General features: G+C 39.0%; 1 protein-coding gene across 1 annotated transcript in view; it reads right to left on the bottom strand.

Annotated features, from left to right (window-relative positions):
* Positions 1-12,719, bottom strand: part of LOC140245834 (uncharacterized) — a 66,810-nt gene that overhangs the window by 16,912 nt on the left and 37,179 nt on the right. The window contains exons 5-7 of the mRNA XM_072325336.1: positions 11,101-11,203; positions 9,717-9,884; positions 8,168-8,308 (exon numbers count right to left, since the gene is read on the bottom strand). Of these exons, the coding sequence (XP_072181437.1) occupies positions 8,168-8,308; positions 9,717-9,884; positions 11,101-11,203 (412 nt within the window). The remainder of the gene's footprint in view (positions 1-8,167; positions 8,309-9,716; positions 9,885-11,100; positions 11,204-12,719) is intronic.

Here is a 12,719-nt window from a genome sequence, read left to right as displayed (position 1 = left end):
GGTCATCAGATGTCGGTCATCCGTGATCGACAAAGAAAAGAATGTAATACAGCACCTTGAAGTTCTAATGAGATACTTAGTTGAACTTTTTTGGGCCTACATTATTCAGATCACATTTGTGTTTCTGTCACACAAACTAAGTGGAAATTCTGTGCGTGTGCGACTAAGTCGATTTACGGACTTTTTGAGTACTTACAGTGCATAAACTTAGACCCTGTTTACGGTGCGGGGCTGGGCCGAGCCGCGGCCGAGCTGCAATCAAGGACAACCTCAATTGCGAGGCCGAGCCCCGCAATTTAGTCCGTTTACACTGCCGGGCTCGGCCGCGCTTTTGATTCGAACCTTTCATTATTTTGTCGTAGTGGCGCTCTACCCTTTTAAACAAACGCAATTTGGTATTGTCTGGTTTTCAGATCCTTTGCCAACTGAATTCCGTGGCGACGAAGTCGCCGTTCGGGCAAAGGCCTTTGTCGAAGGAGAAAATCCTTTGCAGGACAAAACCACCTTAAACTATACTAGTTTTCGACGTTGAAGTGGTTAATATCCTGAATAGCGAAATAGTACAGGAGAGGGTTTGGAAGCCAGACTAAAATTGGCCGCGCATTTAGCCCAGTTTGCGCTTACACTGAGAAAAAGGCCGGGCGCGACCGCGGCTCGGCCGCGGCCGAGACCACCTCCAGAGCGTGGCCTAATGCGAGGCCAATTTTGGCCCCGCATTTGGCCTTTTGCACGTTTACACCGAACGCGGCCGAGCCTCGCACTGTAAACGGGGTCCAAGTGATCCTCGGCACGTACAAATAAAACATGACAATTAAGTGTTTATAACCATCCTGGCTTTAACAGTGGCCTTTTAAAACATGACCTTTGACCATTATTTGCATAACCAATATGACTCCCTCTAATCTTGCTATCACAATGATCAGTTCAGAGAGCTCTTACAGCTATATTTATACAAGCCTGTGAGATTTACCAGCAGTAAAACCAATGAAGCCTCCGATACAAAACAGGGGATATAGAGCAAGTGAGTCTGTTTACATGAGAATGTGATTTATCCTGGACGAAAGTGATACCTCAATTAAAGAGAAAAGGGCAAAAGAAAAACGGGCCAAACGTACGGCTCTAGCGAAAGAGACATCACCTTTAACCATGTAACTATAGGTCTCCTCCAACTAAGAGTACACTTTGAACGTAAGCTTATACGTGAATGATAATTTATGACGATCTCACGTGATCGACACACATTCAAAGGGGACAGTTAGAAGTGGAAGGAGTGCTTAATCGTGTCATTAATTCCTAATCAATGACACCACATAGGCATATCATAATTTCTCATCTAAAATCAATGGCCTATAGGACTCATGCACCATTACTTGTATCGTGCATAAACTTTGTTTTTTAAGCTTTGAGTGAAACGTGTCATAACATAATTCTGTAATTCCATCAGCAGTGATTGATATAATAAAGAAGAAAGATATATCACCGTATTGAACGCTTAGAACCTAACGGGGGGGGGGGGTATTATAGCATGATACTCGGTTCTTTACTGCCCAGATGCCAACAACACCCATCACCCACGGCTGCGCATAGAGAAACAGCCATGGCGAAAATAAAACTTTGCTTTCTCGTAGGCAGAATGACACAGAACCCCGTCAAACACACTTTTATTGGCAGGGATGGGCATGAAAAAGTTTATTACTAATACTAAACAGCGTATGCATTCCATTCATGTGGCGCGAGATACCTCTATAGCAACATAAAGCCTGTCTTCAACTCCGTTGGTCGAACAATGACAACCTGAAATTTCAAAGAGATGAGCGAGACGCTATATACACCTGGCCTAGAGTTAATTTATTCAGTTCTCATTCCTACTTCAAGTTGGGTTATGCTATTGTAATCATTCCCATCTGCAGTATAACAAAACCAAAGTGAGGGAAAAGGGGAGAGAAAAACGAGAGGTGGCAAAAGGAAAACTGCATGCACAACTGCAATCCATGTCATTGCGTGTGACAGGTGAAGCAAATGTATTAGTTGTTATAGCAGTGGTTTATGAGCATAAACTGGCAAATAGACAGACAATGTCAAATATAAAAACCATCAATTTAATGTCAGAGAAGATGGTAAACAAGATGCATTGAAACTGTAACTAAATCGCTGCTCTTCTACTCGATCACGGAACGTCTAACTTTATATTCGACAAAAAACAAATGTTAGGGGAAAGAAACAAATTTAGATATAACATTCTTAAATTAAAAACAAGAAAAAGAAAATGTCCACGTCAGGATTAAAAAAAAAACGCCGCACGAACATGCATTATATTCTAGATGGGAATACGGTCTTGATGCAAAGGTCCAATGATTGTCTCATTACTTTAAAAGCAATCTATGGTTCCCTTACCATCACCAGTACCACACCACAATGACGTCTCTAAAATCAATGGTAGCACATTTATCATTGCATCATGCATTAACTCCCTTTTCCTAAACTACCAGTGGAACATGTCATATTATATTGCGTATTTCGATCAGTAGTGATTGACTTTAAAGAAGAAAGATGATGCAAAAAATTGAACGCTTACCACATTGCTTATAGGGCTATTCCAGTTTGGTACTGATCTGTTCTATTCTCCCAGATGCCAGCAACATATATCACCTATGGCTAACTAGTGAAACAGCCATGACGAAAATAAACGACAGAGAACCCCGTCATAATCACTACACTTGGAAAGGTGTTGCCCGAAATTCCTCATTATGAAGCAATATCAAGTCACTTCCTTTCCTGCCTGTCTTTAACTCCGTTATTTGGTCAAACAATAACCTGGAATTCCAAAGAGATAAGCGAGACGCCATGCACCTGGACTAGAGTTAATTAATTCAGTTCCCATTCATGTTAGTTATGTAAACGTACACGTTCCTAAATATCCTGCTACAGTATAACAAGAACAAATGAAGAGAAAAGGAAAGAGAAAACGAATGGTGGCAAGCGGGACACTGTAACAAGGGGCAATTTACAACATTAAGTGTGACAAAATTAATGAAGCAAACCCAATCTCCAAACTCCAATACAAAGCAAGGGAAATAGAGCAGCCGTGTTCACGGGTTACGTACACTTGATAAAATAATACGATAAATGACATCGGAGTAAAGCTGAACTGCCGAAAAAAAAGAGAAAAAAAGAAAGAACGGATAAAAGTCCTGCGGGAGTCGAACCTCTCGCCTTCCGGTATGGTGTTATGAAGAACCAGCGCGCTAACCGATTATGCCACATGGCTGTCCTGAAGATCGAGTGCGAAACTTAAATCTAAATACTATTGTGACAGTGTCGACTTGTGATGGCGCTATTCAACTTCTCACAAGTGGCAGCGTGGATTCGATCAATATACAGTTGCAAAGAAAAATTGGGAATCGTTCCGTACAGATTGCATTCTCATTTTCAGTTTTAAATTGCAAAATTGTCAACCTGATGAGGAGATTTGAAAACATAAAATGCATGATTACTAAAGCTTATTGTCTCAGCTACAACATATTTATGTTTCAGAGGAAATGGAGCAAAATCAGATGAGGTAAAGGTGCTTAAACGTTGTCAAGTCAATGCATGGTTTTAAAAAAAAATCACCTCCCATAGACATAACACGTAAACTTGTCTGATTTTGAGTCTTTACCTTTAATCACAATTTCTAGTGTGATGACGTCATCATATTTCAAAACCATCACATGGACTTAAAAGGCAAATGTTCAAACTGCAACATATCTGAATTTGGGATAATATTGAGCTTAAACAACAGAGATACGAGCAAATGAATGTCAGAAACAGTACCTCAAAAAAATTAATTCCACTTTTTTCATCTAAAATGACGATATGATGACGTCATCGCGTTTTCCTGGCAATATTGATACCAGGAATGTTATTTACAATTCATATACTTTTGTAATATGCAATAGAAATATAGGGTCAACGGACGATTTAAAGAGCTATGGCGAAATAAACAAAGACATGTTTTTTCACTATATTTGCAGAAAGACGCGCACGTGGAATTTCAACTTTGACGCCAGTGCATTCCTTTGTTATAGGTCGAAATCGATCGGAAATCAATGGATATTGTTACTCAAAGTATCAGGAATCCAAATCAGTCAAAAAAATTGCATTTTCATGTTGCTTACGGGCTCTGCGCGCGAAATTGCGCGGACGGACGCGCACGCGAGAAAATGTTTGAAACGCTTAAAATTGTCTGAAACTTCGAGATTTCCCATTGGGAAGTCGTTTTGAGCCTTTTAAAATTTTGACGCGCGCTTACGCGCGCGTAATGATGACCTGTGTAACTAGCGTTAAAAAGTAAGATAGAGCGTGACCTGAACTTCATGTCCATCGAAAATGATACAGAAATGACATCTAGTTATGAAGTTATGATCGATCATGTGACAAGGTCCGAAAATCACAAAATGGCGCCTAGATGACGTCATAGATATCTTACTGTCATGAAAACCTTATTGTGGCTAGATTTTGTCATGAGACATGTTGACTGAAAATGTCATGAGACATGTTGACTGAAAATGTCATGTTATTTCGTAATGTCATTCTTGAGATATTGACGACACAAAATTGTCCAGAAAGAAAGAAGAATAAAAAAAAATAAAGAGAGATTTTGACAATCACAATAGGTGATACGCTGATAGCGTATCACCTAATAAAACCAATCTTTTCTTCCTTGTAGTCAGATGTGTTGTCTCACATTTCAACATTTTACAACATTGTAAACCTAACTTTTGAAACATTAGCTATTTGGGAGATTCTTGTGTCCCCGTAGATTTTTTTTTTCTCCTTCCTCTTTAGGTATTTCTTCAAGCAGACATACTAGTACTTCAAGTTGGAAAAGCAATGACCTCCAATAGCATGTGCTAATATGCCAAATTTCTATGACAGTGCAATCTTCAGACAGAGTGCTGGATTCTCGTCAAAGAATAGAAAGAAAATCAGATGATGTTCCTAATTATTTCCCTCAGGAGTACTTGTGTCATGACCCTGTTTCTCTGAACAGAAAGAGAGAGATACTTGACATATATATCTGACACCCATTGATTAAATGACAACAAACTGGACCAAGACTACATAAAACAGTTCCTTTAACTCATGAAGCCCCATGGTAGTTTGAAGACACAGAACTTTATCGGTAAATATGTTTGGAATAGCTTCTTGTAAACATAAGAATAGGCAAAAGCATACCTGTATGCCACAACCTACTCAAAAAAAAAAAAAAAAAGCCATGTGGCTTCATTACCTTGGGTTACACTTTGTTATCCTGATCAGTGAAAAACAAGACAATAACAGAATAAAAACCAAAGGGTGGAATACATTTAGCCTAAAGAGCATTCCAGACAATTTACATAATTTCACATCAGGTAGTATATAAAAACATAGTGCAATGGACAGATTTGTGAAATTTATTGTGGTCTTTGAGCAGATAAACCAATACTAAAAAAAAAAAAACCAAAACATGACGCACTGAACAAGGATGATGTCATAGGAAACTCACACATTCCAATAATGTAGCAAAGTAATTCCATTACATTACCACCTGCTTAGCAAGTTTACCTTTGTAGAATTTATGCATGCTTTTTAATTTTGTTCTGCTTCCTTGAGCACCAAATCAAGCATTCTAACAATAAGCTGCTATGTCATCATCCTTGTTCATTGTGATTTGTTATGAATTTTAAAAACATTCTTATTCCTCATCCCAATCACTTTAAATTCTGAAACTCTGTTCAGAGTATACCCGATCTGTAGATGTTCAAATGCAAGTGTCTATAAATCATCCAGAAGTCTCCTTCAAAGCCAAAACATAGTTCTCGTATGCCTGAAGAACAGCCGATTTCCACTCCAAAATGAACAAGTATGCATAAGAAATGTGTGGAATAATAATGTACTAACAAGATTCACTAACAACATAAATGCAAATTAGCCAAAAAGGTTCTAAATCTCAGAACATACCCGATCACGGTGGCTACACAATTTTTTCCCAATCAATTGTCAATAATCAACAAGTTGTACCACAGCAATATATCCTCTGTGTTACAGGTATCAATCGTATGCAGCTCGTTGGAAAATACGATTGCAAGGGCACTATCTACAGTCCCACATTGCTGAACGGGGAGGGCTATTCTGGAATAAAAGTTGAGTACAATGATCGAAATCATTCTCCATTTTCAATCTCCAAATACTCCAAAACAATTCATCATTCCAGCAAATTGTGTCAGCCAGGGCCGGTATTCCATAAACTAGATAAGCATGCTAAAAAGTCAGAAAATCTAAGCAATTTTGCTTATTTTCTGGCTAAGACAAAATTCTTAGCCAAAGTTCGTATTCCATAAAAATTGGATAAGAATTTGTCTAGCATTTGGCTAAGAATTCTGCCTTAGCTAAGACAGATTTCAGCTTGCTTGCTAAGCATATTTTCTTTAAAAATGTGCCGTCGGTATTCCATAACGACATTTGTCTAAGAAATTTACCCAAGTTTAAGACAGCTATGAGCTGTCTTAACTTGGGTTCCAGTAAGAAAATTTCATGGGTGTAGCAAAGAGGCAGCTTGAGCTTATGATTTTACACCTATTTGGTAGATAAACAAGTTCGTCAGTAATGTATAAGGAAATGAGATTCGGGTTTGACGAAGCGTCTCGTCTGCGTCTAGTCAGACCACAGGGTGTACGGTAGAAACTCGGTGGGGAATGGGGGGGGGGGGGTTGTGTTGCGCGTACATGCGTGCCCTCTCGACCTCATTCTCAGTGCGCATTAGCGGCGGAGGAGCGCGCAGCTAGAGGAACGCGCATAGCCTGGATAATAAGTCTACGTTTAGCCCTGGTTTGTGTACTAAGTAGTATACGCCATTGTCTTAGTAGTGAAGCTACATGCCCTTACATGCGGCAATCACAGTTTGTGTATCGAGTCAGACGAACTATTCCAGCGTCCTCTACGGCTCTTATCGGTGAGTACGGAATACTATTATTTAAAGTAGGCCTAGTAACGTTAGGGGTGTAAGCATAAGTACTCGTTTTGATCTTGATTCCCATGATTTTATGATGTTCACTCGGTGTCATACTTGAAATGTGGCGTGATGTGATTGCGTTGTGAGTCTCATTAAAAAATATCTGCAACTTGGCCGAAAAGATCCAAAACAACACGTAACTGTTAGGTCAACTACTACTAGTAGTATAGATCACTAAGTAGGCCGTTTACTGATATCTATAGCGTTGCACAGAGGCACTGTGAGACCTAGAGTAATATGAAGACGTTGCTCCTATTCTAAAGCCTCTAAAAGTGGTAATTACCGCTTACATCTTTTTCTATGGGTGGCTAGGGTCGTTGCGATTATTGCTTAAAAACGTAAAAATACATAGACTTTCACTGCGGGGCAGTTGTTCACGAACAGTGTCAGTGATGACATGAACATCTTGCTTATGACGTCATCACAATTTAAGAATTTTGCTTAGCCAAATCGCCCGACTTAAGAAAAATGTCCTAAAGTTTATGGAATACCATTAACGCAATTTTCTTAGCTAAGCAAAAATCTAAGACAAATTGCTTAGACTTAAGCAATTTGTCTTAGAAGTTTATGGAATACCTGCCCAGGTAAGCATCTTCTTAGACCCTTTTGATGTATTCCAAGCAAATTCAAAATGGTGGAAGATGAATTGTTGAGCACTTATGAGAACTACGTTTTAGCTTTAAAGGCATATGGTCCCGGTGGTTTAGTCGAATGCATACGGGGGCGCACGGCACAAGTTTCCTAAAGAGACCTACGCTATCGACTCCTCTTTAGCGCTTACGCTTTGGCCCACTTTGCCGAGTCCGAAGAAGTCCGATTCACTGTAGTCAGTGGTCGGATCACAGTTCGGCTCATGATTCGGCTGAGGGAGATGACAGCTTTAGCAAACTTCTTTTGTGATGTCATAATAAGAAGCACATATGCACGCACCCTGGCATTACTACAGACTGCGTGATGCACACAGAAGACAATGAAGGCAACGTTACCTAGCAACACCTATGCGCTTTACTATTGATGACAGTTCAAATTCAGCAATCTTCGTATCAATGCCAACGGTGATCGGCACTATCATTCAACAGCGCCCTCTACACTACCGGGACTATGCGCCTTTATAGAAATGTCAATGTGGCCTACCTCTGTGTCCGCAACCTTTCTACACGCCTCCAGCTTCTCCTCCAAGGCCTTCTTCAGAGATTCCTTCACAGTCTTCTCATACGTTGACTTGTCCTCCTGAAGTGCTATTAGTTCTTTTCGTATGCTCTCTTCAGTATTCGCCTAAAAAGTCAGTCAACAACAAACAATGGCATTGTCAAAGCAGATGTGTGTGAGCATGTGTGTATGTGTATATGTATAGATAGGTACAATGTAAAAGGATAGATAGATAGATAGCTTGATAGATATGTAGATAGATAGATACAAATAGATAGAATGATAGATAGATTGATAAATAGAATGATGGATAGATAGATAGATAGATAGATAGATCAGGGCTTGGCACTTGTCTAGGGTGACTGGCAGAATCATCTGACAAAAACATGGAAATAGAAATCAGTGAAATAATCCAAGTTGGCATCAAATCACAAGTCCTAAAGACTACACTAAAAACTTGAGAATATATATGAGAGAGCATGGTCTTATTAAAAGCATCATTCCCTTCACTCACAGGGTCTCAATAAAATCAACTAATTACCATGGTGAAAGAAGGTTATTTCACAATCATCAACCCATGACTTGGCAACGTATGCTGACACATTGAGCAATCAACATTACATTCAGGGATTCCCCATCTGTTTCATGACAATAACACTACACAAGAGAAAAAAAGCATTCCCCTAGTTCGCCAAAACTGCTGCCTCACACTGAGCCCCACATCATCTATAGCACATATTTCATTCCTCCTTCACTGTGAAGCCTATGGATCCATTTTTTACAGGAGTACACTGAAGACACTGCACATATTGCATATTCGTTTGATGTATTCAAAGCATCATACAATTTGTACCTCACACAGTTCTCTTTTCGGCCAATCATTTATTAGAAGGCAAGGTGTGATGAGCAATTATGATCACTTCAAATAACATGCTTAATCAAAAGCTGGAAATTCAAAAGGAAAGAAAACTGAAAGAGATAGCCAAGAAGCCAAATTAAATGATAGCAGGAATTAAACCAGCATGAAGTGGCTTGACAGGCCAAAAATCATGTAGGGCTTTACAATGCCACACAATACTTGCATGGGTTTGGTTTAAATGCTAAAAATGTTGACAGTCATGTTGCTGCCTGTGATGATTTTGAGTATGTTCTTCAATGAACTCATCCAAGGTTTGCTTCCAGATGTTGGTAACTTTAATACTAACCAGAACAAACTGCTAGGACTCCCCTGAATCTTTAGCAAATTACTTATATCCAGACTACAGACAAACACCTGAAAGCTTCGCTAACCTGCCTACAGGTCAGGAGCATTCCTTGATAAAATCTTTACATTTGAAATCAGCAATGCTCGCACTGATGGAAACAATCAGGGTCCTGTTTTATGAGGAGTTATAATTGATTATATAGTTGATTTCTACGATAAGCCAATGGTAGCCTGTGTTGTAAGGGAATTTATAATCCATTATATCTTTTGATAAAACCAAGCCCTGGTCTCTTAGACCAGAGATGCAGCATCCAGACCCCCTAAACCTACCTTGGAGTAAGCCCTGAGTTGATTCTCCACCACCTCTAGTCTGGACAGCAAGCGGTCCTCGTCGATGAGAGCCTGCCAGCTGCTCTCCGTAGCCTCCTGGGTGGAGGACACCAGTCGCTGCAGCGCCACCAGCTTCTGCTCCAGCATCTGCTCTCGGTGGAGTGCTTCCTGTCATGGCAGAAGACAGGGAAGTAACAGCAAACATTCTGGTCGGTTACCATGGAGATAAACATCTCAATATGAGCTTTGAGCAAGCATCAGTCATTATACTGAAGGTATACCATATATTCAGTGGGTCAATTTTTTTTTTTGTATGTGTGTGTGAATTTCAATCTCCTGACAAATTCACATGTGGTCAAATTCGCAATCGTGAAGTACAGTATTATGAATAAAGAAATGCATGCATGTACATCACATTTATGTCAGGATCAGAGTTAATATTTTCATGTGTTGTTAACTTTGTGAATAGCAGGTAACTCACACAATTCATGAAAATAAGATCCTCACAAAATATATGGCATGTACAGTATTCTTTCAGGTTATTTGGGACGAAATATTGCTCAACAAGTATTCAAAGTTCTACGAGATTGCTTCCAGGTACAGATTCTACAGAAATGTGCATGTAACGAATGAGGACAGTCAATGTTGTACTTATTGAAGCTTGTATTGATTAACCTCCACAATATTGACATTTAAAACACAGATGACACAGAAACGCAGCTAAGTAAGAAATAAGGCTGGGGTAGATGATTTAGGAGGTAAATAGAACAAAAATTATCTAGTTATCAGGAATGTTCTTTGACCAATGGGGTCAATACACATTGACCAAGTATACAACAACAGTGAGCCCTGGATTCTGGATAGTCCTGGTTCATATAACTTGCTTTTATCTAATAAGGAAAAAATCTAAATGATACTAAGGTGTCCCCTAACTAACCTGGTATTGCAGCAGTACAATTATTAGATGTCATTGTCACAAGAACGTTTACATGGTAATAAGTTATCCACAATGCTTAATTGAACCTAGTTATTGTCAAGACCAATCTCTGTGCTCTGCAAATGATGTCTATTACCTTACTTATCATTGCACTGCACTTTGTTTACTGATCAGTCGAGATATCTTGGAACTATGTATGAGAAGGGATTATGTAATCAATCACTATTGTATTGTAATGGCCTTTTTGTGGGACTGCTGAACTGTCACAGGAGAATATAAAGGTTAGATATCTAACAGGAAGACTGGCGACAGTGTTGGAAAGGGAGGCGGGTATGAAATGCTGACAAACAGTTCCATAAGTCATGGCAAGAATGCATGGCCATGCTACATTTGAAGTGAGGCATATCATAAATCTAAGCTGAGTTATAAATGCAATGGTGTACCCACCTTGAGGTAGTGTGATAGCTGATAAAGCTCCTGGGATGGGACATTGTTGTTTCCTGTGACAGACTGGGCATTGAACCCTGAACCTACAGACAGACTAGAATCGCTGCAAAGAGAACAAACAACACAACAAACAAATTACCAATCAGCATTATATCATTAATTATTAGGCAATGAAAGTCAGATTACAGAAGTACATAAACCAGGGTTTTTTCTATGAACAGCAGCCAGCAAGCCTTTCACTACCATCTAAATTTGATGAAGGTAAGCTAATTTTAAAGTGACTAGCCCATCTGGCTTGCCAGTGATCTACAGTTCACTTGCCAATGTTTAGAATACAAAATCAGTGTACTTTAATACATATTTATTGTGAGGCAATTTTTGGTGCATATTCTTCTTTTCCCTCTAGAGGGTGCAAAATGATAGCAAAGTCCTGAAAACTTGTGTCATATTTAGACAAAAACAGCACTGTGCTCAAAATGTGTAGTCGCTAAAACATAATTAAGCAATATCTTTGCATGTCATGACAATTCTACATGGAGTACAAAATAGACAAGTACAGTAATACACTCAAAGGAGTGACACAATTTATATCAGCAGTTTACAATACAATTGTACATCATGACTACAGAAAGACAAGCAGAATGGATGTTCACAACGATCCAATGTTTTAACTCAAGTTTGATTGAAAGTTAATCCCCATATTTTGTCAAGGCCAGTGGACTAGTTTGTTATCTAGGATTTTGAATTGGGTTCTTCCTAGTTCTTCAAGGCAGGAGAATAACCAGCTTTGAAAATATCTTAGGACTAGCACTGTCACTTTTAGTGCAAGCATCAATTCTATTGTTCAAAGACAAGACCCTAAATCATCTTAAATGATCCAATCGGAGCTTCCGTAGAAGCAAAGAGTAAAAGCTTAATGAGCAAAAACATAAATACCATATGTGGCACTTAAACTGCCACATGACATGTTCAGAGCTGCCAACATTCACACATGTATTCAAATAAGGGATATTCTACAGAGTCATCAGGGACATACTTGTGTGTTACATGCCTGTCAGTGGGCAAAAATAATTCCTGAATCAGACAGATGTTAATATTTTCTTGTTTAGACATGAAGAGATTTTTACATTCTCAAATAGCTGCCTGCAGAATCAGGGAGAATTAGCAGCTCTGTATGTTTATAGAATAATTACACATGTACTGTTGATTGAAGGAGGAAAGATGACTTGATAGAAGACATTTTAAAACTAGGTGGTTTAATTCAATAATTGAAATAAAATATATATTCATATGTATGTAGATGTGTATATATTGCTGTTGTTGTTTTTTCCTTCAACCTTGAGTTAGCACATGAACTGCACATGACACATTGCTGATTTTCTCTATACACTGCCCTTCTGTCAAGCTGGATAACTGCCACAAACAAGGAACATAACATCACATGACTGCCATGCAACTCTATGGAAAGATGATATTCAATTCCATTTTGTTCAGTCCATTGGTTGGTTCATATAAGGAAATGATGCTAAACTGATATATCCTGTATGCGCTGGATTTCACAGATATACACCTGGAACAAAGCTGAATAGACTGAATAGATTTATAATATTAATCTCAAG

Source organism: Diadema setosum, chromosome 2 (genome assembly GCF_964275005.1).
Source record: "Diadema setosum chromosome 2, eeDiaSeto1, whole genome shotgun sequence".
Classification (NCBI taxonomy): Eukaryota; Metazoa; Echinodermata; class Echinoidea; order Diadematoida; family Diadematidae; genus Diadema; species Diadema setosum.
Note: the sequence above shows the minus strand (reverse complement) of the source record. Positions and strands in the feature narration are given on the sequence as shown.